Genomic DNA, 26,916 nt, shown 5'->3' with positions numbered 1-26,916 from the left:
ACATTTATTTACATAAATTAAACACAATATACATAGCAAGATTGTGGACCGAGCCTCAATTAAATTCGCAAAGCGTTTAATTACTGAGCTACAGCGCCTGGGACAGCGGTAGACAGATCATAACTCAATGTGTTAATTGAAGAGCCACTGAATTACTTCAGGAAAATTATACCTGAGCGGCCAATCGAAGAAACATTTGGTTAATAGAAATGTCAAAGCTGATTTCTTTTTTGTGTTTTCAACTGTAAGTAATCAGTTGAGAAAATAATTTCAAAGAACACTCTATTATTTGGGTAGAATGTTTTTTTTTCCTAATTAACATAAATTAAATGTGATCAGTTAAACAAAATATATGCAAAACTTATTACCTAATAATACTTACATCAAAACACAGTTTGCCAATGTCGTTCCATAAAAAAGTTCCGCTTAATGCTTTGGTAGAATTCTCCTGTAGACAGAATAATCAATAAAAATCCAGGTTACGATTTGACTTAGTGGGAGTTATTATCTAGAAAAGTACGGTAAAAAATTGTATGTTGTACACTGCAGACACACTGAGAATAAGTAAAAGAGTCATGAGCCTACATTATTTTATTTGGCAAAAATTAGAGTTAATCAAAGAAGGAAAACAGGGAAAATTAAGTTTAAAATTATTTTAAAATCGTCAATCTTTTTAGTTTTCCCTTAAAAAATAATTGGAGGATGAAGTAAACACTTATTTCTAATGTTTAACTTTTGAATTTGTATATTTTTCTACTCCAACTACATTTTACCATTTTTTTAGACTGTACTGAAGTAGGCATCATGGACCAATTTTAGTTTTTTACAAACATCTACAACACTGTTAAAGGAGTCCCTTACATGGTCTACTAATTATCAGGGCCAGTTTGTTTTTGATTTTACAGTAGTTGAAGTAATATAAAATATGATATATATTTTACAACATGTTGTTGTACAGTTTGGCATGGATAAAAAGGTGAAATATTTTACAATGTGTTGTTGTACAGTTTGACATGGATGAAAAGGGCATATTTTACAGAAATGAGTAATTGACATCGGCGACTCAATTCAACTACCTAAACGTAACTGGCTACAGCTCTAAAACAGAAAGGAAATATTTACTCTGAATGAAGAATCAAAGATAACTTACACAGAATGCAAGATTGACAATTTTACCAAAAATCATTTTAGCCACTGGGTTTACCTGATAAAGCTCTATTCCCCGGGTGCAGATCGCTAACAGCACGTTACCAGGCCCGGCGTCCTGCTTGCGCTGCTTTAGACGATACAGGTGGGAGTTGTGAGTGAGAGGGGAGGTGTCACGCGACGATGCCTCTCGGATAAATTGATTCTCGGCCTCGGCTTGCGACAGGCCCCGGTACGCTCGGTGGAGACTGGCAGCTGTCTGTACAATTCTCGCCTCACTCCCGCTCGATACCATCTGTAAGAAGTTATTAATTAGGCTAACAATATCGATGTTCTTGATTACATGAATTGTTTTGGTTGAACAATCTAAACACAGATTGAAGTTGAGATTCTACCATTTAAATGAATTTCTTGTGGTGACACAACTGGATATTTTAATCCAAGGAATGAACATCTGGGACTAGTGAAATAATTTTTATAGCTTTGTACTAACTCAGACCTGGTGAATATTAAAGATATAAAGATTGGTTGAGGTAGGAAACAATTCCTTCACATTGTGGAGGATGTAAATTTTTATTTTTACTTTTTCTCTTCCTTAGAATTCCACCGGACAAGTACTTGGTGAGCCGGAACAGGGTGAAATGTACTGATAAATTAGTGGCAGGTACCAATATACGAACCCACCACATGTCTTGGGTCAGAAGTCTGAGGCGCTACCGACTGAGCGACTCACTCTCCAAAGAAGACCTTCAAGTGAAATTACCTAGAGAAATCTCCAACCTACCTGCTGAGGAAAGTAGTCCGCGGGTTTGAAGTAGTTCTGTAGTGACTGGGGTGGCAATGCGCTGTAGTCGCCAAAGTCTGCCTGCAGCGCAAGCCCGGCCAACAGGTAGAGAACTTCCTCAGAGGCGCATGCGTGCACCAACCCGCGTGCGACCACATTGTAGCGCAACTGTCGGTAGTAGTGGTGGCGTGATGTCTCGTCTCTGTAAAATATATCATCACATTGATTAGTGCAATGTCAATTGTTAAGTTGGAATTTTATTCGAGTAGTAGATTTCTGAGGAAAGTGTGCCAGTTTTTAATCATTCCTGATATTTGAAAAAACTTAAATTAAACTGTGATAAAACTTATACCTGTTTTTACAAGCAATCTGTAAAGTTATCACTGTTCACTGTTATTGCTTTATATTACATGCAGCACAGCTTAGTCGTTAGATTAGTAATTGATGTGTCAGTCTCTAAATTTAAATGTCTACTGAATAAATGACTCATCTCTTTTAATGCATAATTTGTTGGTTGGAATGATGATTTATACTTTTATCCCAAAATACTTTACTACAAACAAATGATTTTAAAAAACTGTTCAGCTCATCTGTGCGTCAACTTTTCCAAATTATTTAACTATTGTAGATTCGAATTAGCTCGGAAATTGAAGAAAACGGAAAGTAAATAAAGATACGTCTTATAACACTTAAAACATATATTTACGCTTCTACAACAGATTCACCTATTGGGTCTGATGATGATTGGAGTATCCAATCGAAATCGATCACCACTTACCATCTTTTGTATATTTACCGTCTTGTGAGTAACAGTAGAAGCGTAAATATATGTTTTAAGTGTTATAAGACGTATCTTTATTTACTTTCCGTAAATTTAATAACACGTACAATGCTGATCAAGAAGTTATTTATTGAAGAAAAGTCAAAAATGTTATTTTAGTCACTGACAAAAATACTTCATACTTTACAATGAGTTAAATCACAGAATACGGGTAAATATATTTTAGCATCATATTTTGGAAGATTCAAATAATGGCTTAAGTTTGAAATTTATTAGAGTTATATGCCATATTTGTCTCTGTATTTATAGTGGGGTACACACCTGAGCAGGAGCGGACTCTCAAGGTAGAATTTGACCCTGAAATGGAGAACCAAAAGGGGTTTTCCATTGCAATCCAGTCCCTGTTAACAAACAAACAAGTATTATTATATTGTACTTGAAAAATACTTTTACCAACAATTTCAGGGCACATTTCACATCCAGTTTATTCGCAATTGAGTTTAAAATGTTTACTCCAATTTGTGTACAAGTATCATATTTGAACTGTATCAGAATTTGCAGTCAGTTCTTAAATTTATATTTTGTTTAGCAAAACTACATGGGGTGCTCTAATGGCACAAATTTGGTGCCAAGCCTAATTGCTTACAGTTCAACGAGTTACCATAAGCCTACCATTTTCAGCATATCAATATAGTAGAAAATAAAGAGCAGTAGCATCCAAATTTATTCAATCTACTCGACTGGTAAAAATTGGGAAATTTTATAATTTTCCCAATAATGCTTTTGTTTTTACCGAAATTATAATATGTGTCAATACCAATGAAGTTGTTGCATGTCAACACTTGGATTGACACAAGGAAAATCTGGAGAAGAAACCAAGGGAGAACATAAAGGTAAATAGTCGGCTTTTCATAAACAAAAAGCGCACATGTGAATGCTTGTATGTGCCGGTGATAAAAAACTGGTCTTGAGGGCGCGGCAGTGACCAAATATGGGGAACAAAGCGGCCCATTCAGCTCCGTCCCGCCGTGGATTGCAAAATCCTTCAATCGACTAGGGAATCCGACGGTTAATGACTTGCCATAACTACGGGACTTAAAACTTTTATCGTAATGAATCTTTGAAGCGCAAAGAGAAAAAGTCAAAGTACTTTTAATAACTTTGTTTTTTAGGACTGATCAAAACAATCCGTGTGAGTTTGATACAACAATTATAAGTCTGTTGAAGGTGGAATGAACTTATTTGTGGCTTTATAATATACTTTGGTTATTTACATTGGTTTACAAAGTATACTTTTAAAATTTTACTTCCAACTGCACAGCTAAACAAAAAAAGATGGTGAAAAAACAGGTTTCAAACCTTAAGATTCACTCTCAAGTTCAATATAAGGAAATAAATAATAATTTGTATCAACAGGGCGGTAGAGAATCATATAAAGCAGGCTTACAAACACACAAAAACGTTGTACAAAATTATTCATAAAGCTTGGTAGTTTACTTGAAAATGGAATGTACCTTTAGATTTGAAACCAATTGATTATCCTCAAAACTTTGGATCAACTGACAATGTTCTAATTAATATTGTGATTTCTGTCCAATACAGTTTAAATTTTCTTTAAAGTTGGTTTACTAAGGGGTACTAAAAAAAACTACTTAAGATGAAATGTTAGTGGATTCTGAGATTCTAAATATTTATTCATCGGCCAACCTTGCAATCCTATAGGATATAAGCTATGTTTCTTTGTATGCATGCTTGCTTTTCGCTTGCAGAAAGATCTCGAAACCGGCTTCGACATCTTTCCTTCAAATGTTATAGATGATTTATCCCTGGCCCAAAATCGTATTTCATGCAGTTAAAACTGCCAACAAAAATCTAAATACTTAAAAAAATTTATCAAAAGTAAAAAATGTTTCAGTGAGCCTTTATAGGTTACTACTTTAGCAACGAAATAACAACACAAATTTTAAACATCAACAAACAAAAATAAATAAATATAACAGCTGATCATAAACAAACCTTAAACCAAAGAGGATTTTAATTTATGATTGGAGGACAGTGAGATGCTATCCTTACAAATGGAGGTAGGGAGTAATAGTGAACCGGTGGAACCATTGAATTAATTGCGTTGGAAAGCCGAGCAATGCTGGGTCATCCTAATTTCTTATTTAATTAGGTATCTTAAAAAATGCACAATACGTAATAAGTCTTGTCAGTTTTACTTACATTTACTTTTGTACTAAACACAATTAAGAAGATATTAATCAGTTGGGAAAACAATAAAAATGTCACGAAACAAGACTGTGCAGCAAAACAACACTGCTTGTGCAAGCAAACAAAACTATTAGATCAATGACACAATATGCTAAACCAGACTCATTATAAAGCAACTCATGGTACTGCATGGTGAACAAGTCTACAGGTCTACAGGTCATCAATCCTATGTTTCAAGGCTGAAAATGGTAAAATAAATTATACAATTAGACTGTTGGTGGCTGAATTTAACCATTGTGTTATTATAAGTACAGCCTTGACACATGGGAATGAGATAGTATATTTATGTGAATAGTCAAATTTTCCGCTCATTATCAAGATATAAGTTTACTGCAGACACAGAGAAAAAAGAAACAGTCTTAATTTATGAAAAATATGTTTTTGAAATATATATTGATGCTGTACTTACATTGGTGGATGAAGATCGCCAGTTTTTAGGGGCATATTTAGACAGCTTGTAGTCCGGGTCAGCAAACAAATACTCTCCATCTGTAAAACAACATTTCATTATAACTTACTAGTGTCCCTGTTGCTCGAATTCGAGCAATTGCTAAGAATTTCAGGCGTTATTTTAAAACGACTAACAGTCATAATTTCTGATGACTTTCAATATAAGATTCGATTCAAATATTATGGAAATACTCAAGATGCGTACATAACAGGTCGATATAATCAACATTTCTTGTAAATATCTTGTCATTTTTCAAAAGCTGATATTGTTTTTTTAGTGTTTTCTACAAATAGCCTTACTCAATAGCCGCATTAGGTTGTCCATAATAACGATTATAAATTTTAAAAAACATTATTTCTTTTTCTTCTCCTTGGTTGTTTTCTATGACTTTCCGATATTTCCATAGTTTGCAAATCGGGTCTTTCAATAATTATTAAGAAATGCAGCACAGTGTTAGTTCAATTTTTTTTAGTATATCAATTTATCCATGCTCTCTCGTTTTTTTCCATTGTAATATTTACATCAACCCAAATTCAAATAGTAACTATTTCATTTCAACCAAGTAAATGTTTGTAGCAAATAACTGGTAAATTAGCAAACTTATTGACAGGTTACAATCAACATAATGTTCTTCTTCTCACTTTTAATTTCTGACAACAGCTGGAGTTTCATAGCAATATTTGTTTCCCGTGTTAATCTTATGGAGAAATACACAACTTTAAAGGGCCCCAGAGCCTCACCCTCTAAATTATTTTCCTAAAAAGAAAGTTTCCTGCACAACTTCACGTTACGCTCTTTCCAATGACACCAAGAACATGTAAATCGGTTCAGTAGTTTCGGAGGAGTAATTGTCACAAAAAACCTGCTTGCGTATTAAATAAGTAGGCCTATATAGATAAGTAATGTTGAGTAATTTTATAACTTATAAGTAACAAAATTCTATTAAAGTGTTCCAAAATAGAATACACACCAAGGTGTTCCATTACCTTAATACACATACCTGGTTTCATAAAAAGATTGATTGCAAAATATTGAAAGACAATAATAGGTTGAAGAAGAACAAAATGATCTATATGTAGTAAAGGGGTTTAAGTCTGTATGAATTGTTCCCAAACTCCCATTAATTTTTCCCCATTCCCAGGAGTACAGAACCTAGTTTATAGAAATCCCTGTATATTCAGCTAATAGTATAAGCAACACTGGATTCAGTTTAGCAATAAATGGGATTTCAGTAATGGTTAGCTATTAATTTCTATTTGTCTATGACTTGACTGAGCTTTGGAACAATGAGTTAAATGATGTGATGTAAACTCCAATTATAGACAGTTAGGGGATTAGCTGTGATGAACTACAATGTTAGACAATGAGCTGAATGATATGTTGTGATATTCTGCAATGCTGAAAAATGAGCTGAGTGATATGTCGTGATATTCTGCAATGCTGGACAATATGTTGAGTGATATCTTATATTCTGCAATGCTGGACAATGAGCTCAGTCTTATGTCGTGATATTCTGCAATGCTGGACAATGAGCTGAGTGATATCTTGTGATATTCTGCAATGCTGGACAATGAGTTGAGTGATATCTTATATTCTGCAATGCTGGACAATGAGCTCAGTCTTATGTCGTGATATTCTGCAATGCTGGACAATGAGCTGAGTGATATCTTGTGATATTCTGCAATGCTGGACAATGAGCTGAGTGATATGTTGTGATATTCTGCAATGCTGGACAATGAGCTGAGGAGTAATATATGTTGTGATATTCTGCAATGCTGGACAATGAGCTGAGGAGTAATATATGTTGTGATATTCTGAAATAATGGACAATGAGCTGAGGAGTGATTAGTTGTTATATTATGAAATAACGGACAATGAGCTGAGGAGTGATATGTTGTTATATTCTGCATCGTTGGACAATGAGCTGAGTGATGTTGCGATATACTGCAAATCTAAACAATGAGCTGACCGTCGTGTTTCACCGTTATGGAGTGATTTGTTTGTGTATTGTTGGGTAATTTTTACAATACAAGTGATACTGAGAAGTCTATCCTGATAGATTCCGTAGGCTGTGATGACGACCCGACTATCTGATTTTTGACTGCGGCTCACAAATGAACGGTAGCCTTGTGAGATGGGACGACGAGATTACAGGGTATTCCATAAAACTACGCCCAGCGCCGGCCCAGTAATAATCCCTCGTGGCTTTCTCCTCAACTACTTCTACTCGTAATCTCCATCCTCCATCTATACTGCATCTCCTTCTTCGTGCAATCCGTAGACCTGGTAAAAGTAACCACGGCAAATATGTTGGCCAACAAGACATACAAACTAAAAAGATCCTTCAGTTCAATCTCGTTAATGTGAGTTCTGGAATCTTCCATTTCCACATGATCGAGAATCTCAATTACTATATATATGAGAACTATAGTTCTCAGAAAAAACGTTGTCATTAATGTATAATTCTGAAATAAAATCGTTATAGAGCTAGTATTGCACAGAGAACACTCGCAAATACTATAACGACGAGTAGCGACGAGAATATCGTAGTACGACGAGGCACGGACGAGATAAAATTCTATATGAAGTCACGTGATTCGTGACAACATCATTGTTTGCCTGAGGTTGATCTTTCAGAGTTTAGTATTGATCGATAAAAAGGGTTTTGGACAGTGTTTCTATTTCCCCGTTAGGAATAGAAAGTTATAAATGTTGAATGGGATAACAATTTCAACTAGTTATTTCTTCATGTAAATTCCTAGACAAACCTCAATCTCTTCAACGTTGCCTGTTTCAATCCTTGACTGAATTTCCCCTCAAGGTCTTGCCCTGCGTCTACGCCGTGATTGTTATAACCCAACCGATCCATCAATAGTCGCCCGGCGTGCAAGGACTATGCAAGTTTCATTGGCTGATTAGCATTCCTGAACGCGTAGGGTTAGACTGACCTTGTAGTCGGGCCGCATAGCCGGGATTCCTTACCGGGCCCGAGTCACTGGAGAATGTACTGCGAAATCTATTGAATAACCAAGTCTCACTTGCATACGAAATTGCGTTGGGAAACACCGCTGAGTGCGTGTGCTAGCTGCGAACTGCGAAATTATGATTGTTTAACAACTTGTCAACTGGAAAAAACTAAGTGTGAACTACAAACAACGAAATCTAAAATACAAAAGTAAAATGCGAATTGAAAACATCAAAATTGGGCTCGCTTCTTCGAACTGACGAAATGTGAACTGCAACTGCAGACAGTGGAAAGTGAACTACGTCACCAAAAAAAGAAATGTTAACTGCAAAAAACTATTTTTGATGTGAACTACAAAAGGCGTACTGTATTGTGAAGTGTAAACATTGAAATCAAAAAGGCTGTAACAAAGAACTGTGCACAGAAAAAAAAAAACTAAATTCAAACAGTTAAGAACGAACTATAAATTGCAATGAGTTAAATAGTCCTACACTAACGTCTAAGAACTTACTGTGTCTGTGTGGGTACAATAGTACAATAGGTATAAACCTACAAACTGAAAACCGAGATAAATGAGAGCAGCTATATAAGCATTAAATTTATAACATCCAGTAGCTATATGGTACAAACTGTGATCTGCAAACAGAGAACTACCCAAGAACTGCTAGGAGCTACTTACGAATTATTGTGGAATACTGTACACGCTAACTACAAACTTCTAGCAACACGAACTTTTTTCAATATTCGCTTAGCATTTACCATGTAAAATGTTTAACTCCGATCAGACTATAAATGTGAACAACTTAAATTCTTAAGTTGCAATTTGTAGAAAACCAACCACTTTGGTTATACTAGGAACAACTTTTAGACATATTTCAAACGTTTATGAATTAAATGTAATATAATATAGACCTTAACTTGATCCACAACCTTTCTTGAATTAAATCCTTTTCATCTTAACAATTCGTCAATGTCAAGAAAAAAGCAGGATTAGCATACATAAGTTGAGGGTTTATATCAGCACCAAGGCCGAAGTTAAAGACCAAATCGACTTCTCGCCTAGCGACCTTGCGAGCGCGAGCCCTTGCCTTGGCTGGCCCTAAAGCCGCGTTTACACCGGAGTTTCAAACAAAAAGTTGCAAACTTTTATTGCAAACAGCAGTTGCAAACAGTAGTTTCAAATAAAAGTTTGCAATTTTTATTTCATGGTTTTGTTTCCATGTTTCATGAAATTGTTTGAAATAATTTCGACCTTGATTAACATCATTGATTGAAAAAAAACTTCCACTTGGTTTTCACATCGTCGGCCCCCGATCCAGACTTATTGCCCTTTTTTGATTCTCTGTTAAATTTAATTATGAGGTTCCTCGTCTTATTTTGGACCTCTGCCTTGCTTAAGTTCATTTCTCGTAAAATTTCATTCCACGCATAGTTTTACTTGTTTTTATTTGTATAGTCAGAAATAGTTTGATTCCTAAGCACTTCCTGTTCTCTGTACAAGCTAGTTGACTTAATAATATTGTCATCTCCCCTCTCCATCTCACTCAGTAGATTTTCCATCACAACAACACAACACGCACGATACGAAATAAGTCACAACAAACAGGAGGTAGCTAGTAGCCAGGCTTATCAGTACAGACAGGGTTAATAACACTGAGTCGAGATACAGGGTGGTGCGAGTGATCACGTGAGTGAGACAGGAGGTGGTAGCGTAGGGGATGGCGGAGAAATGTTTCTGTTTCGTGTTTCAACGGCTCATAGTGACCGAAACTAGTGTTGCAAACAAAGAGTTTGCAACTCCCTTTGATCTTTACCGACTTCAAGTGGAAACAAAAATTTCTGTTGCAAACACTGAAAAACTGTTTGCAACAGCAAAAAGTTTCGTCTAAAAATTGGCGTGTTTAGAGATGTTTGCAATTTCTGTTTGCAACTCGTGTTTCAAACTCCGGTGTAAACGCGGCTTAAAGGAGAAAAAAATAATTTGTGTAGAAACAATAGGAATGGAATGTCGGCGGCCCGAGGGAGGGATCACCCCCCCCTCCCCCCTACATGAAGGAATGCGAGAGGCTGGAGTGGCGGGAGAGTCCAGATATCTTATCATGGCTCGCAGCTGCGCACCGAAACATTCCAAAAATGCCCCTTCCCTCCCCCCTACCAGAAACGATCGGGAATTCCAGGAATTTACCTTTGGATTTCGGCATTTTTTCCATTGTTGCGCGTCGATTCGGTATTTATTGCCAGGATGGTCATTTGGGAGTAATTTGGCATTTTGCTGGAACAGAATGAACTTGGTAACAGAAATTTGTTATATTGTTCCATAAATTTTTCCTAGAGATAAACTTTTTTAGAGATATAAATATCAGGAACGGAAAGGTTATAAAGTATTTGTCAAGATAACCAATCATATTTTGCTCATTGTGAAATAAAATTACTCTCGAAGTACTGGGACGGAGAAAAAATAGTTTCAAGTTTTAGCATACAAAAGGTAACAATCTGAAGTAAATCGAAGGAAGAGTTGGCTCAACAACAGCGAGTGCTCGCTAGTTGGAGACTTTAATGTGGGGTTATTGAAGTAGCTTTAACAGATTTCGACCAAAATGTTGAATGAGGTTGATCAGAATTATGCTGATAACCCACTATGAAAATTTCGAGTAATGCCGCTGGATACAAAAATGCTAAATACAGAAAACCTTGAATACAATACACCTGGCAAATTTTGGTATTGGCGAATACAGTGTAGAGACGGCTATGGTATTACACGGCTGGTTGTGGGATGGGAGCCTTCGAAATATATAAAGATAATTAATACTCAGAGCACTTAATACTGCAATGCAGATAGGCCCTAGTAATCCTTGGTAGTAAGTAACCTAGGGGAAAACTTTGGTATTTTCACAAAAGAAAATCTAATCAGAGCAAGTTACCGACGAAAATATTTATAATCAGCTAGTTTCTGGACGGGACAATTAACATCCTTTTATATACACAGTAGGCGATTTCTACGAAACACAACTCCTCCGTTAGTAATGGACGGATTTTTACAAACGATGTGTCAAAATTAAGTATTTTTGTATAGACACCCCCTTTCACCATTTCCTGTACTGTAACAAAAGTCCTCGGGCTTTGCCATCAAAATCCCATAAGATTTTGTATATTGTGCTGAAACAGACGAATAATTTGCATTTTTACTATAGTTCGGCCGCTTAGAAAGCGACCTCCTCCAGCATTGGTTTAGCATTAGCGCGCAGGTCGTTTTCTAAGCGGCCGAACTATAATTACAGCTGTTCATAGTAAACACAGTCATGTTACACAGAAGAGCGTTCGTGTTCAGAGTGAGTTCGTTTTCAGTTTCGGCAACTGAGTGGAGTGATTGATTACATTATCTTTGAGTTGACTCTTGTAAGGCATCGGAAATTATTACTGTTATTCGTTTTGAAATAACGCCTGTACTTTGCAATTAATAGGGCAACAGGTGCACTAGTACAATTATAATTGTTGAATGAAGATGTAGAAACCATTTTGGGATTAAGACAATGCGTTAAAAGAAAGAACTGTTAGTTTAATGTAAGGTATTTCTATAGAATCTAGTTAGATGTAAAGACTGAGATAATGTTAGCTGTAACCCAAATTTAATACTAGTTTCAGTGATGCTAACTCGTTACCATAATATTTTTTTCAGCGGTGTAAACATTAAGAAGCTGTTTACATAATTAAAAAAGTCAAATGAATTGTGCAGCCAAATTCTTAGAAGATAACTCGGGGTACTTATTGTTTAAGAGGAAGAATTACACTTGAAAGTGCTGTGTAATCATTGTTATCATTGCTGTGCAATAGTTATTTGTGCAACTAGTGAGCAAAGTGAGAAACGTGCCTTCACGTTGCAAATCTGGAGTGAGACAAAGTAATTAGAGTGAGACAATGTTAACATTGTCTCACTGATGAGCGAATTGGCCACTTTGCTTTCTCAAATCAGTGAGAGAACATGTACATTTTTAGGTTACTGTAGGAAAATTATATTGTTAACACTATAAAAATTCAAATTCCACACCATCAACTTAAGTGTTGTCATTTAAAAAGAGTTTTAATTACGTTTGAGGAAAGTGTTGAGTTACATCTAAAGATGTGCAAGTAAGCCTATGAAAATGAATGGAACTAGGCATTCCATTTTCGTATTTACATTTTAGTCAATAAAAAAAATACTAACATTGAATTACTCTACTGATAGAAACAGATGTAAACTACCCATTTTGTTGAATATCTCAACTTAACGAAATTAAATGAAATGAAAATGATTTATTCAATCAGGCAAAGTTAGGGCCACATGGCCCTCTCTTACACCTTAACCTGTCAACGAACTGTTAACGAACTCAAAGAGGAGGTACTCAATGTAAATTATACCGATCACAGAACAAAAACACAAGGGAGCAAATAGAATTTTAGGCTGTACACTTTGGCTCATTCAACTAAATTCTTTTTGGATACAAATATGGCTAAAGCTGGTCCATATAGATGAGATTTCTACTACAGTATACCAAAGACGGCAGCACACTCCGGGACTGTTCATCTATATTATTTTTACAAACAGGCCACAGTTGGTCCATATAGATGGCAAATCCAATGCCATATAAAAACACTTTTTGACATAACGTAAAACGTTTTTCAGCATCCAAAAGTGAATCACAGCAAACAATATTTTACACTAAGCTTAAAGCTTAAGACATTTCTGTTATTGAATATAGAGGGATCGGTGACCCCGCTGCAGCCAAAACCGGGAACAAAAGGGCAACCGACGTTTGGGTCGCGGCCCACGGGTCCAGCCACGAGGCAGCGCACAAGTCCGGTAGCCGGGCATATTATAAAATACAATCCCCCCCCCCCGACCCACCACTCGTCTATTAGAGGGCTGACATAGTACAGTCCACTCCAACAGGCTGGCGCGCCGACCCGCTCGGCAGCATTCCGAACCCTGGATTTGCTCAGCTTTACGAACTGCGCGCCCAAATTTCAAAATCCCCGGGGGAAATGCGCGGTTTTGGGTTGTAGGAGTTTACATAGCTAGTAAAAGTTCTAGTTCTATCGTAATTGGGGGGGGGGGGGGTACTGGATAAGGCGTAGTATGTCAATGTGGGAGTCATCGACTCATCGATGTTTATAGTCTAACTGATAGTTGATGCTTGAGTTTGAGTGTGGTGAATTGGTGTTAGAGAGGAAATAAGGAACATATTCTGATACTCTGCAAGTTTGTCAGATATAGCAACTTTGTGGTTAAATTGAAAGAAAAGAAAACAATATAAGTCTGTAGCTGTTATTTTCGAAGAGAACCCAAGGTAAATATTCTGCAAGTAGCCCAGTTGTAGAATATTCGCTATTGGTGAATTGAAAAACAAATACACGCTTCCAACTGTTATTTTTCGAAGGAAATTCAAGAAGGTATTCCCATGTATAAGTGTCGTACTTCTAGGAACTTGGCGAGTGGCAAACGGAATAAAAATATACGATTCAAACTGTTATTTAAACTACGGTCATAAAATAGAGACGGTGAAAGGTTTCAGAAGTATCTTTCGATAAAGCTTCTCGTGAACGCATAGGGAGTAATCGACTTCATCAAACAAAATCTCCAAAATATATACTTCTTTACACACGACCAAGAATATAAAAAACTGACTTTAAGAGGTAATCAACTCATCCCTAATAATACCACCTCATCCACTGGCGGCGCCACGGACGGACCCGTTGTCGAGCCAGACCCGTGGTTCTGGAGTCCAATTCTAACAATGTTAGTAAAAAGGTTGTATAAGTCAGGGTTAGTTGCACTCTGTCACATGTAATAAATTGTAATAATTTCTGAGCATCGAATGTCGAATGTAGAATTACGATTACGATCATACGCTTGGCATAAACACTGAAATTGTAGCGTTTGGAAGAGAAGAGACCAAAATCCGTATGACTTCACCACAAGGTTCATGTTTTAAATAAACATAAACTAGTAAAGTTCGCGATCCGAATGTATAAATCATGGTAAACTGGTAGCTCAACCAGAATTTTAAGACTACTGGTATAAAAATCAAGTATTTTAAGAATCTTAAAGTTCCACTAACACGACACGCCGAGCGTAACGAAAACTTCTGAAACGGCATAAACTCAGACATGTGGGAATTTTCGCCGGGGGACCGGCATTCCAGATTTAATTAAGAGAAATCGGATCGCAGCGCGAAGGCAATTCGAAAATCGGAATCAAACCGCACGTCCTCCCGAGCCCGGAGGTGAGATAAATAACAACGTACGTAAGCTAAAATCAACATTCCTACCCGTGACAACAGATAGGCATAACTATGCAAATACCCTCGGACAAAAAACGTTCGATTTCAATCAAAAGCAATAAATACTCGGGAGGAATTCCCATAACACAAGGAGGTGTCGGGGTTTCGTTCGCCTCGCGCGGTGAAAATTTACTATGAACCATCTATCAGATCGGAGAAGCTGGGGAACCGTGGGCGAAATTTAGGATGCCCTCCCCCCCTTCCCGGTAGTCAGCACTCGGCAGTCGACCTCGGCTCGGCCTTGGGTTGCACCTGCATACGCGCACACACGCACACGTATACGCAGAGTGCAGTGTGTGTTTAGAGTCGTGACTTGTGGAAAACGGAAAGATAGTGTAAAAAGAATCCAGGAAAATAGAGAAAATCCTAATTCAAATTGATTGATTTACCTTTGGCAGGACTACTTTGCAAATGATTTCTCATGGGGGAAGTAGACAGAGAGGGAGAGGGACTCACACCCTAAAGTGAGAGATGTGAGAGATTAATCAACGCTTCATTTGCTACACTTTCGAGTAATCTGGAGTAAGTCACGAAGAAGAGAACCTTGTCAACAGATCTCCGCATCTCAGCTGATGCTGTATCCAGTCCGACGAAAAAGACGAAGAAAGTTTGGGAAGGTGCAAATAAACGTATGGCTTGTCATTAGACGTAACATCACTGAATTCAATGCGCCGCCGTCTTGGACCTATGTAGGTGGTAAAGAAGGTATACCTCTCCGAATCGAATCTTAGGTGATGCGTGCAGTCTACCAAAGGAAGAACTTGTCTAGCAAGGCCATCTACATCTAACAAATCTGTTATCTAATGTATGTGTTTTATTAGTAGGAATATTACTGACAACTTCTTTAGTATGAAATGTAAACTTACCGGACGCCGTCGCCAAGCCGAAGAGCTCGGTGTCCATCATCCCTGAAGCTGCAAGATGGCGACATGTTTCCGCGTAGAGTTCACGGGTTCGTGACTTGGGCTGAGGCAAAACAAACGTTAATTAGACACTGTTGGGGCAAAAGGTTAAACGGGGTTACAAGAGAAGACTCAATAAGCATATACAACATAGGAGTTCAAAGACACTGATGCTTAGGATCTAACACCATTCAAATGTCCTTTCATTTATCAACTCAAATGATTCTTACTATAATATCTTACCATGGCCTTTGTACTGCTATTTCGAAATAAACCAAGCTACCTACTGCTTCATAGTAGAAGCAAACCACACTGAGACTAGGAAAGATTTTCCGTCTCAAATTGTAGAGCGGAAAAAACATGAGTGTCTTCTCATGAAGAGAGCTAAGAAGAAAAATGTTTAAAGTAAAATTAACATATTAAATCATGGAAATGGGACGAAATTGTGCGTAATTTTACACAAATTTAAGTGAAGTATGGCGATAAAATGGAGTTTAGCGAACCATGTTGCCAAGTCGATTTTTAGTCAGATGATCATACTGAGTTCAAGATGAGAAGTTTTGAAAACAAAAAAATTTGTCAGTTTGCAGACCTTTTCTCTGTGTTTCGACCTCCCTGTTGATAAAATTACAAACTCGTTGAAAACCACATCATTTTGATGCATTAAACAAAATGTCCAAGTCACTCGACATTTAAATCTATTGACAGGATTTCAATCATCAAACGTACTCAACGCAGTTCTCAATTTCTCAACTGAAATATTAACGAAGTGAAAAATATGGAGAGGACGGTTCATTGGATAGTTCACCTGTGGACGAGAATATGCTTCAATAAACTAGCATTTTTGTTACTTAAATATAACATTACTTTTTGCCACAATATTGCAGTCTCTATAGTCTTTATCTTACTTGATTTCAAAGTGCGTTTCTAATTACTCCTATAACTATATTTTTTTACTTAAATTTTGGCTTCCATCCTTTCCAGTTCCTGTGATAAAGCCGGTCTCGTTAGACCATTTTACAAACGGTGGCTGAATCAAGCGTGAGCTTATTTCAGGAATGTTTTACAACCAAACGAAGAGCCTGCCTAGTTATGCATGTTGGCTTGCACCTCCCTTCACGTCTCTTACATATATATTTATCTTTTCACTTGTATGCACAGCTGTATGATGAAACTATAGTTTCCTTTGAAACATTATAATAGAGTGTCGAGGCCTTTCTTAAACCTCCACAAGCATACAAATAATAACATTGTCATGACTAATTACGGATAAATCTGTCTATATGAAGCTTTTTGTCACCCTAGAAGCTTACGAATTGTCAAATATTGCAATACATTAACCTAAAATGCCAAAGAAAGTCTAAGCAATTTTCTCTTGAGAAGCTAAATGTTCTTCGTCAAATAAAAAGCATGAATAGATAGAATGAGGGTTACATTTGATTGTTTATTTTTCATTTTTTTTTACCAAACACTGTGTAGTATTTCTAAATCAGTGTCTTATGTTTTGCTCCTTTGCTCCTGGTGGGCTCTAAAACGAACAAGTTCAATGGTCCCAGACTTGTAAAAAGGATCAAGATGGTTGTTCCATATGTACCAAGGAACAACGGCTTTATACAGTAGAATTCGCTAAACATGAAGGTCGTGCACTAATTGCGCCAAGCTCTCAAAGGGTCTAAAACAATGTTCTTAGGCCTAGCGCACACGGTCGATTTTTCGATCGGCCGATTAAAAAATCGGCCAAAAATAAATCGCCCTTGATTTATGTCTAGGCGCACACGTGGCGATTTTTTAGTCGAGAAATTGATTTTTTTGAGTGCGTTTAAGCTATCCTAAAATGAACTTTGTTGAATTAACCTGTGTTTGTGCTCTTCTAATTAGACCAAAGAAAAAAAGAAGACAACTTAAATATTGGGTTCAACCGATAGTAAGTCAGAGACTTTAAAATCGACAGTTTTATAAACTATACACTTTACGTGATGACAGTAAAAAGTTCTTTAATTACTGTTTAATGTCTGTTGAAAGTTTAAGTTCTTAAAATAACAGCTGTGGCCTTTTTAGCAAAGAAAACAACACAACTCACACCACTCCTGAGGAGAACAACAAGCGACTGGCCGATTTTTTAGTCGACCGTGTGCGCGGACTGATAACAACCTGTACGTTACAGATTTTCGGGCGACAATCGCCTCGCCTACGAATCTGTGGCAAAACCCAGATTTTAAAATCGGCGCAATTCTCGATCGCCTGTGTGCGCGCTTCCATTCAAATACATGATGCACAGATTGGCCGATGAAATAGTCGCCTCAAAATAATCGCTCGTGTGCGCCTAGCCTTAGTTGCGCCAAGCCCAAGCCAGGTTGGGGTGATTTGCCGACAGAAGGAATGTCCTTGTTTACGTGTTATACCATTGACTATAAATCCTTGTCAATGGTTATACTAACATAATCTACCTAGCCTAACCTAACCTACTCGATTATACAAAAGGAACGTATCGGGTGGCTCCCTGGAGTAGTTGGCGCAATTCAAGAACACCCGACTACACAGTACTGTTTTCGTGTAACTAGAGGTCGTCCAGTGGACGAAAACTATACCAAAAATATGTAATGCTTCTCTATTTTCACCCTACGCTGTAAATAAAACATGTGATTTTAATTTCTTCCATTTGTTTAGATTTTCTGTTTATATTTTGTTGTTTTTTCGTCTTAAGTCACCAACATGGAAACCCGTAAGGCCCATGTTATTTCTTTGTTTAATATTAATTTTCTGTACTTATTTTTGAGCCTATTTGAATTTATAAGAGATTCTGCACATCTATAGGAATACCTTTCTAACAGTATGCGTAGATTTTCCCAGCGATGCACACGAGCTGAGAAAAATGTTTTAAAGAACATAATTGTCTATTAATGTATATAAATGCTTGATTACGTGGTTTTCGACTGATGTTCCTTGGATTGAGATTCTGTAGCCCTATAAGCGTTAAAGCTACAGGTAGGTAGGTGGTTTTTACCGATGTTTAGTTGAAGAATTTAAAAACACGAACTACCTTAAGACATGCGGGTCCACTTGACAAGCATGTTATGATTTAAAAGGATTAGGTTTAATCAATTTAAATTCAGAGCTATGGTATAATGAATGTTCGAGGAATGAGCGGTGAACCTTGCTGCCTGCCTTGGTCCCATTTAGTAAGGTCACTTTAAATACGTCTGCGTCCACACGACCGCACGTACCTGCCTTGTGTGCTGAGGAATACACAACAACACACGACCAAATACAATAATGCTGTCGATAAAAATTAACAACTTGTATTTGTATTTTTAAACTGAACGATTTTGACACAAATATATTTAAACAAGTTGAAAACAAATATTTCATTAACTCACCTGCATCTTTGTAAAAATTTCCAATATGGTTTTCCAAATTTTTTGCTATATGCACAGTGCACAGCATTACAAGATTACTATTATAACCAAAAACTGTAATAACAATTTAGATTGGCTGGGTAGCTGAGAGGTTATAGTGCTGCCTAACAATCAAAAGGTGGCGTTTATTATTGTACTACTTGTACTGTGAAAACTATCTGATGTTTGAGTTTTTCCATATTATGTTGAGTACACCGCATTTTAGAATCAAGCAAAAAACTGCTGCGGATGGTCTGGACATGGGATGCGTAGACGTTGAGGAATTTAGAAACCAACGACAATGAAGGCCGAATTCTCTCCACCGGAACAGGTTCAGTATCTGGCTCGAATCTAGATGAAATTCCACGATACCTTAAGAATTCCTAAAATTCTTTGACCAGTCGAAATGGTCTACAGCTTTCCCTAGCTTCGGTGTTAATGGATTTTAAATAAAGGAGTTAATTGAGATTTGGAGAGAACGTACTGTTATTTACTTGCCAGCCAACAGACTACCAATAATGCACTCCAAAAAATAATGCTCTTGAAATAAAATGAAATAAATTTAACGTTTGTAAAATATTGTTCAAATTAAATGTGCATCAAGTTGATCATACAATTACACGTTTATGTAAACATTTTAACACTACGTAATTAACTAAAACCACTGTCCTCTTTTTAATATGTGCTAAAACCCAACATGATATCTAAAACCAGAATGCCCGTGAAATTATCGTATATCGTAAAATGATCCTGCCGTTAAGCCACAATACCCCACTACCAGTGGAATTAAATGCACGTACAATTCCACCCACCTTACCTCGTAAGAAAAACTTCCTAGGAAAGTTAATACGATCACGGACGTTTTTACTCTAGTGTGACCTGTCCCATACCGTATTGTATTGTATCGGTTAAAACCAAGGGTAACACCCGTGAAAAAATCTTACGAGATGAGGTGAGTGTGTTCCCGCCCTTATGCTTCATCAAACGCACATACCTAAATAAAAAGCCCAGTAGTACAGGATAAATTTGGTTAAAATATAACTGTCTTGACACTTTGTCATAGTTATTCCCAATTTGGAGAAACCAGTCAACTCCAACTAACACGCACGTGGTGACAAGAACCGCCGTTCATTCATAAAACCAAGAGCCCAATCAGGCTGTGGACCGTCGACTTAGTTGAGGATCGAATTTGCAAAATCATCGACAGCAATGTCGTTGACCGACATAGAGACTGGTCAGCTTCCGGCGCATCTTCCCATCAATGGAGGCCACTAGACGCTGCCTACACACTCCATAGAGCAATGGACGCCACTAGACGCTGCCTACACACTCCATAGAGCAATGGACGCCACTAGACGCTGCCTACACACTCCATAGAACAATGGAGGCCACTAGACGCTGCCTACACACTCCATAGAGCAATGGAGGCCACTAGACGCTGCCTACACACTCCATAGAACAATGGACGCCACTAGACGCTGCCTACACACTCCATAGAACAATGGAGGCCACTAGACGCTGCCTACACACTCCATAGAGCAATGGACGCCACTAGACGCTGCCTACACACTCCATAGAGCAATGGACGCCACTAGACGCTGCCTACACACTCCATAGAGCAATGGACGCCACTAGACGCTGCCTACACACTCCATAGAACAATGGAGGCCACTAGACGCTGCCTACACACTCCATAGAACAATGGAGGCCACTAGACGCTGCCTACACACTCCATAGAGCAATGGAGGCCACTAGACGCTGCCTACACACTCCATAGAGCAATGGAGGCCACTAGACGCTGCCTACACACTCCATAGAACAATGGAGGCCACTAGACGCTGCCTACACACTCCATAGAGCAATGGAGGCCACTAGACGCTGCCTACACACTCCATAGAGCAATGGACGCCACTAGACGCTGCCTACACACTCCATAGAGCAATGGAGGCCACTAGACGCTGCCTACACACTCCATAGAGCGATGGAGGCCACTAGACGCTGCCTACACACTCCATAGAGCAATGTAAGCCACTAGACGCTGCCTACACACTCAATAGATCGATGGAGGCCACTAGACGCTGCCTACACACTCCATGGAGCAATGGAGGCCACTAGACGCTGTCTACACACTAAAAAGAGCGATGGAGGCCACTAGACGCTGCCTACACACTCCATGGAGCAATGGAGTTCATAGAGCGATGGAGGCCACTGGTCGCTGCCTACACACTCCATAGAGCAATGGGGCCACTAGACGCTGCCTACACACTAAAAAGAGCGATGGAGGCCACTAGACGCTGTCTACACACTAAAAAGAGCGATGGAGTTCATAGAGCGATGGAGGCCACTGGTCGCTGCCTACACACTCCATAGAGCAATGGAGGCCACTAGACGCTGCCTACACACTCCATAGAGCAATGGGGGCCACTAGCCGCTGCCTACACACTCCATAGAACGATGGAGGCCACTAGACGCTGCCTACACACACCATAGAGCAATGGAGGCCACTAGACGCTGCCTACACACTCCATAGAACGATGGAGGCCACTAGAATAGAGCAATGGGGGCAACTAGACGCTGCCTACACACTCCATAGAGCAATGGAGGCCACTAGACGGCGAGACGCTGCCTACACACTCCATAGAACAATGGAGGCCACTAGACGCTGCCTACACACTCCATAGAGCGATGGAGGCCACTAGACGCTGCCTACACACTCCATAGAGCAATGGAGGCCACTAGACGCTGCCTACACACTCCATAGAACAATGGAGGCCACTAGACGCTGCCTACACACTCCATAGAGCAATGGAGGCCACTAGACGCTGCCTACACACTCCATAGAACAATGGAGGCCACTAGACGCTGCCTACACACTCCATAGAGCGATGGAGGCCACTAGACGCTGCCTACACACTCCATAGAGCAATGGAGGCCACTAGACGCTGCCTACACACTCCATAGAGCGATGGAGGCCACTAGACGCTGCCTACACACTCCATAGAACAATGGAGGCCACTAGACGCTGCCTACACACTCCATAGAGCGATGGAGGCCACTAGACGCTGCCTACACACTCCATAGAGCAATGGAGGCCACTAGACGGCGAGACGCTGCCTACACACTCCATAGAACAATGGAGGCCACTAGACGCTGCCTACACACTCCATAGAGCGATGGAGGCCACTAGACGCTGCCTACACACTCCATAGAACAATGGAGGCCACTAGACGCTGCCTACACACTCCATAGAGCGATGGAGGCCACTAGACGCTGCCTACACACTCCATAGAGCAATGGAGGCCACTAGACGGCGAGACGCTGCCTACACACTCCATAGAGCAATGGAGGCCACTAGACGCTGCCTACACACTCCATAGAGCAATGGAGGCCACTAGACGGCGAGACGCTGCCTACACACACCATAGAGCAATGGAGGCCACTAGACGCTGCCTACACACTCCATAGAGCGATGGAGGGAGAACACTAGTAGACGCTGCCTACACACTCCATAGAACCATGGAGGCCACTAGACGCTGCCTACACACTCCATAGAGCGATGGAGGGAGAACACTAGTAGACGCTGCCTACACACTCCATAGAACCATGGAGGCCACTAGACGCTGCCTACACACTCCATAGAGCAATGGAGGCCACTAGACGCTGCCTACACACTCCATAGAACCATGGAGGCCACTAGACGCTGCCTACACACTCCATAGAGCAATGGAGGCCACTAGACGCTGCCTACACACTCCATAGAGCAATGGAGGCCACTAGACGCTGCCTACACACTCCATAGAGCAATGGAGGCCACTAGACGCTGCCTACACACTCTATAGAGCGATGAAGGCAACTCCACTAGTCGCTGCCTACACACTCCATAGAGCGATGGAGGGAGACCACAAGTAGACGATGCCTACACACTCCATAGAGCGATGGAGGCCACTAGACGCTGCCTACACACTCCATAGAGCAATGGAGGCCACTAGACGCTGCCTACACACTCCATAGAGCAATGGAGGCCACTAGACGCTGCCTACACACTCCATAGAGCAATGGAGGCCACTAGACGCTGCCTACACACTCCATAGAGCAATGGAGGCCACTAGACGCTGCCTACACACTCCATAGAGCAATGGAGGCCACTAGACGCTGCCTACACACTCCATAGAACCATGGAGGCCACTAGACGCTGCCTACACACTCCATAGAGCAATGGACGCCACTAGACGCTGCCAACACACTCCATAGAACCATGGAGGCCACTAGACGCTGCCTACACACTCCATAGAGCAATGGAGGCCACTAGACGCTGCCAACACACTCCATAGAACCATGGAGGCCACTAGACGCTGCCTACACACTCCATAGAGCAATGGAGGCCACTAGACGCTGCCTACACACTCTATAGAGCGATGAAGGCAACTCCACTAGTCGCTGCCTACACACTCCATAGAGCGATGGAGGGAGACCACAAGTAGACGATGCCTACACACTCCATAGAGCGATGGAGGGAGACCATTAGTAGACGATGCCTACGACTACACACGCCATAGTGCAATGGAGACCACTAGCTGCTGGACACATCCTCCATAGATACAACCACCCCTTTTAATACAAAATTAATATTACTACTATACCGCTACTTGTACGTGAACTTACCTCAACAATGAAGTACAAAAATTGATTGGTTAAAAGCTGAACAGCTGCGTAGCGAGCGTTGGGAGCGGACAATCCAAAACCACAAGACTGCACGGGGGCGCTTACGGTCCCACTGCGCATACTGTGCTACATCCCGAGTGTTACTGTGACTTCCGACCTGCAACAACAACATGAATGTTACAACACAGCAACAACAGTTCATTCAAGATATAAACATCGCTTATTGTGCTACAATATGGACGTAATAACACACGACAACAGAATCATACATTTAAAAGTAACACATTAGTATAATACCCCTTCCTTATTTTTTTCAATGAGAACTTGACAAACATCTACCCAAACAGTATTCACGTCTGTTTATGAAGACACCGGTCTTTTTGTTGTTCAAAGCTCTTCACAACGTATGGGGTACTGTGTTTACTGAACTGCTCAAGAAGCACGGAGATGATAAGAAAATTCCCATCTTTGTCCTGAGAAAAACACTGAACGCTGAAAATGTCTAGACCCAATTATTTAACTGAAGCTGACTTAAACAATTGCTTTATAAACTTAGTCAGTAACAAAGATACGAGTTCAATCATCTCACATACATCCACTTTTTGTTTGAATATGTATTAGTTAATCGTTGTTTTAAACGAATACCAGAACCAGTGAACGATTCAGTTAGTAGGTAAGAGGAATTTCGAGGAATTCAAGTGACGACAGATGCCAGAACAGTCTTGTGACTATGGGGATGAAACTCCATAACCCATATAGTGGACGATTACCTTTTACGAACACTTACTGCCAGGTACTCTCTACCCCACAATCTAGATGAAGCGCTTACTACGCTTGAAGATCTGAATTTGACTTTGTAACACAAAGGCAGGACCATTGTTACTGGCTGGAATACGTTTAGGATTTTGTTGGTTTCTGAAAGAACGAAACGGGCCACTAAGGTACTTGAAAGGTCAAGCTCAGGGTTATTAAGCCCCAACACCCTAAAAGAATTAAATAAAAACAATGTGAGCGACAATGTTCATCACTCTATATCTTTTGAAAAAGCTATAAAGACCGTACCAAAAAAATCTATAGTTATTTGTGTAACTAGTGAGCAAAGTGGCACTTTGCTGCACACGAGAGCAATGTTTACCTAAGGAATGATCTCGACTGCAGCAAAGGCCTTTTTCACTCGTGTTACACATTATATTTTTCCTACAGCCACTATAAAGCATATAAATAATAAGTCTTTCAAACACTATACAACACGTTTTTAGGTTCAGCTGGCAACACAAATAGGTGCCCTAGAGAAAGTAGTACCGGTCCGAATCACTCCGCTATTTTTTCCTCGGAAAGCAATGTGCTCCGACTTGAGAAAATAGTTCCGTATGTTTTTGTAATTTGAAGTGGTTTCCGCGCCTTAAAAATACGTTAAAGGTATTTTCTTGTTTATTAAGACCGTAGGAATGTTTTAAAAAAGTTTAAAAGAAAAGTCCAGAAAGTTCAGAAATACCGAAACTATAAACACGAAATGACAGGTTAAATCGTAGTTATAATAGTCAATCAGCTGCTCATAGTATTATTATCGTGTTGCCAACCTATTTCCAAGCGTACACGGATTACGTGCATAATAGAACTACGCTGTTTTGTGTTGTTTCGTTGGAATCCTGATGTGCGGCAAAGTATAAACCGTACGGCAAAGTATAAATATGCAGCAATTAGCAGCTTTCTGTACTATAAACAGTACAAGGAAGCCAACTTTGTCGGGTGACTGTAGGAAATAGTTATTTGTGTAACTAGTGGTTAAAGTGGCACTTTGCTGCACACGAGAGCAATGTTTACGCACGAGCCGCAGGCGAGTGCGGAATGATCTCGAGTGCAGCAAAGGCCTTTTTCACTCGTGTTACACATTATATTTTTCCTACAGTCACTATAAAGCATATAAATAATTAGTCTTTCAAACACTATACAACACGTTTTAGGTTCAGCTGGCAACACAAATAGGTGCCCTAGAGAAAGTAGTACCCGTGATCCGTATCACTCCGCTATTTTTACTCGGCAAGAAATGTGCTCCGCGTTTTGAGAATATAGTTCCGTATGTTTTTGTAATTTGAAGTGGTTTCCACGCCTAATAAAATGCTTTAAAGGTATTTTCTTGTTTATTAAGATCGTAGGAATGTTTTAAAAACGTTTAAAAGAAAAGTCCAGAAAGTTCAGAAATACCGAAATTATAAACACGAAATGACAGGTTAAATCGTAGTTATAATAGTCAATCAGCTGCTCATAGTATTATTATCTTTAAGTGTTGCCAACCTATTTCCAAGCGTACACGGATTACGTGCATAATAGAACCACGCTGTTTTGTGTTGTTTCGTTGGAATCCTGATGTGCGGCAAAGTATAAACCGTACGGAAAAGTATAAATATGAAGCAATTAGCAGCTTTCTGTACTATAAACAGTACAAGGAAGCCAACTTTGTCGGGTGACTGTAGGAAAAATTAATTTTATACATTTGTAAATATCAGCGCAAACATTCTTTTCTACATGCCAATATGAGCAGGCGGGATTCCAAGTTATCTTCTTAAGTATTGAGATAGTGGTCTGGGTGACTTCATACAAGGTAGTATAATCTTAAGTACGTGCTGGAATTTCCATTACCTCATTGACGTTCCAGTGGTATTTACAGACCGTCAGATAAACATTCGAAACACGGTTCTTACCTAACACGCAAACTACTGTAATACCAAAATTAATGTGTTTATAACCATTGATTTAATCTGAAATGCGTTCATAAAATCTTCCGCATTTAAGCGCAATTCACTAGTCAGTATTTTGTACTAGGTGTCCGGTGTCAGGTCCGCCAACTGAGCGGAGCAAACAAAAAAGTAAACAAATTATATTTTTACTAAATAAAATTTGAATTAAAAAATATACTACCTATAACCTTTGACTATTGATAGTCAATGCTATAACCTCCAGTCAACGTAACAACTTCAGAACAATTTTAATGATGAATACAACACTTCACCATACGAGTACATATATAACGTCCCCATAACGGTTTTTGTTAAAGCTTGTAGCCTAACTATCTCTATCAAAAATGGCTCAATTAGCTAGCCCTCGATAGTTCTTGTTCTTACTCTCAACAACGCAAGCTAATGTAATCCGAGGGAAATTTTGATTTTACCAGGTCCACCAGAGCACAGAAAACGTACAGTAGTAGCCTACGTTTTCTGTGACCAGAGCCTGATCTACAGTGC

At 39.3% G+C, this 26,916-nt stretch overlaps 1 protein-coding gene across 3 annotated transcripts in view; it reads right to left on the bottom strand.

Moving 5' to 3' along the window:
- Positions 1-26,916, bottom strand: part of LOC128985351 (protein expanded-like) — a 56,620-nt gene that overhangs the window by 10,914 nt on the left and 18,790 nt on the right. For all 3 annotated transcript variants that reach the window (XM_054404772.1, XM_054404774.1, XM_054404773.1), the window contains exons 2-8: positions 23,675-23,831; positions 15,582-15,681; positions 5,392-5,471; positions 3,033-3,112; positions 1,931-2,132; positions 1,205-1,441; positions 383-448 (exon numbers count right to left, since the gene is read on the bottom strand). In XM_054404772.1, coding sequence (XP_054260747.1) covers positions 383-448; positions 1,205-1,441; positions 1,931-2,132; positions 3,033-3,112; positions 5,392-5,471; positions 15,582-15,681; positions 23,675-23,794 — 885 coding nt within the window. In that variant the 5' untranslated portion in view covers positions 23,795-23,831. The remainder of the gene's footprint in view (positions 1-382; positions 449-1,204; positions 1,442-1,930; positions 2,133-3,032; positions 3,113-5,391; positions 5,472-15,581; positions 15,682-23,674; positions 23,832-26,916) is intronic.

Source organism: Macrosteles quadrilineatus, unplaced genomic scaffold (genome assembly GCF_028750875.1).
Source record: "Macrosteles quadrilineatus isolate MER2022 unplaced genomic scaffold, UCM_ALF_1.0 Scaffold_2__2_contigs__length_208266976, whole genome shotgun sequence".
NCBI classification, from domain to species: domain Eukaryota; kingdom Metazoa; phylum Arthropoda; class Insecta; order Hemiptera; family Cicadellidae; genus Macrosteles; species Macrosteles quadrilineatus.
This window is presented reverse-complemented; position numbering and strand designations above follow the sequence as displayed.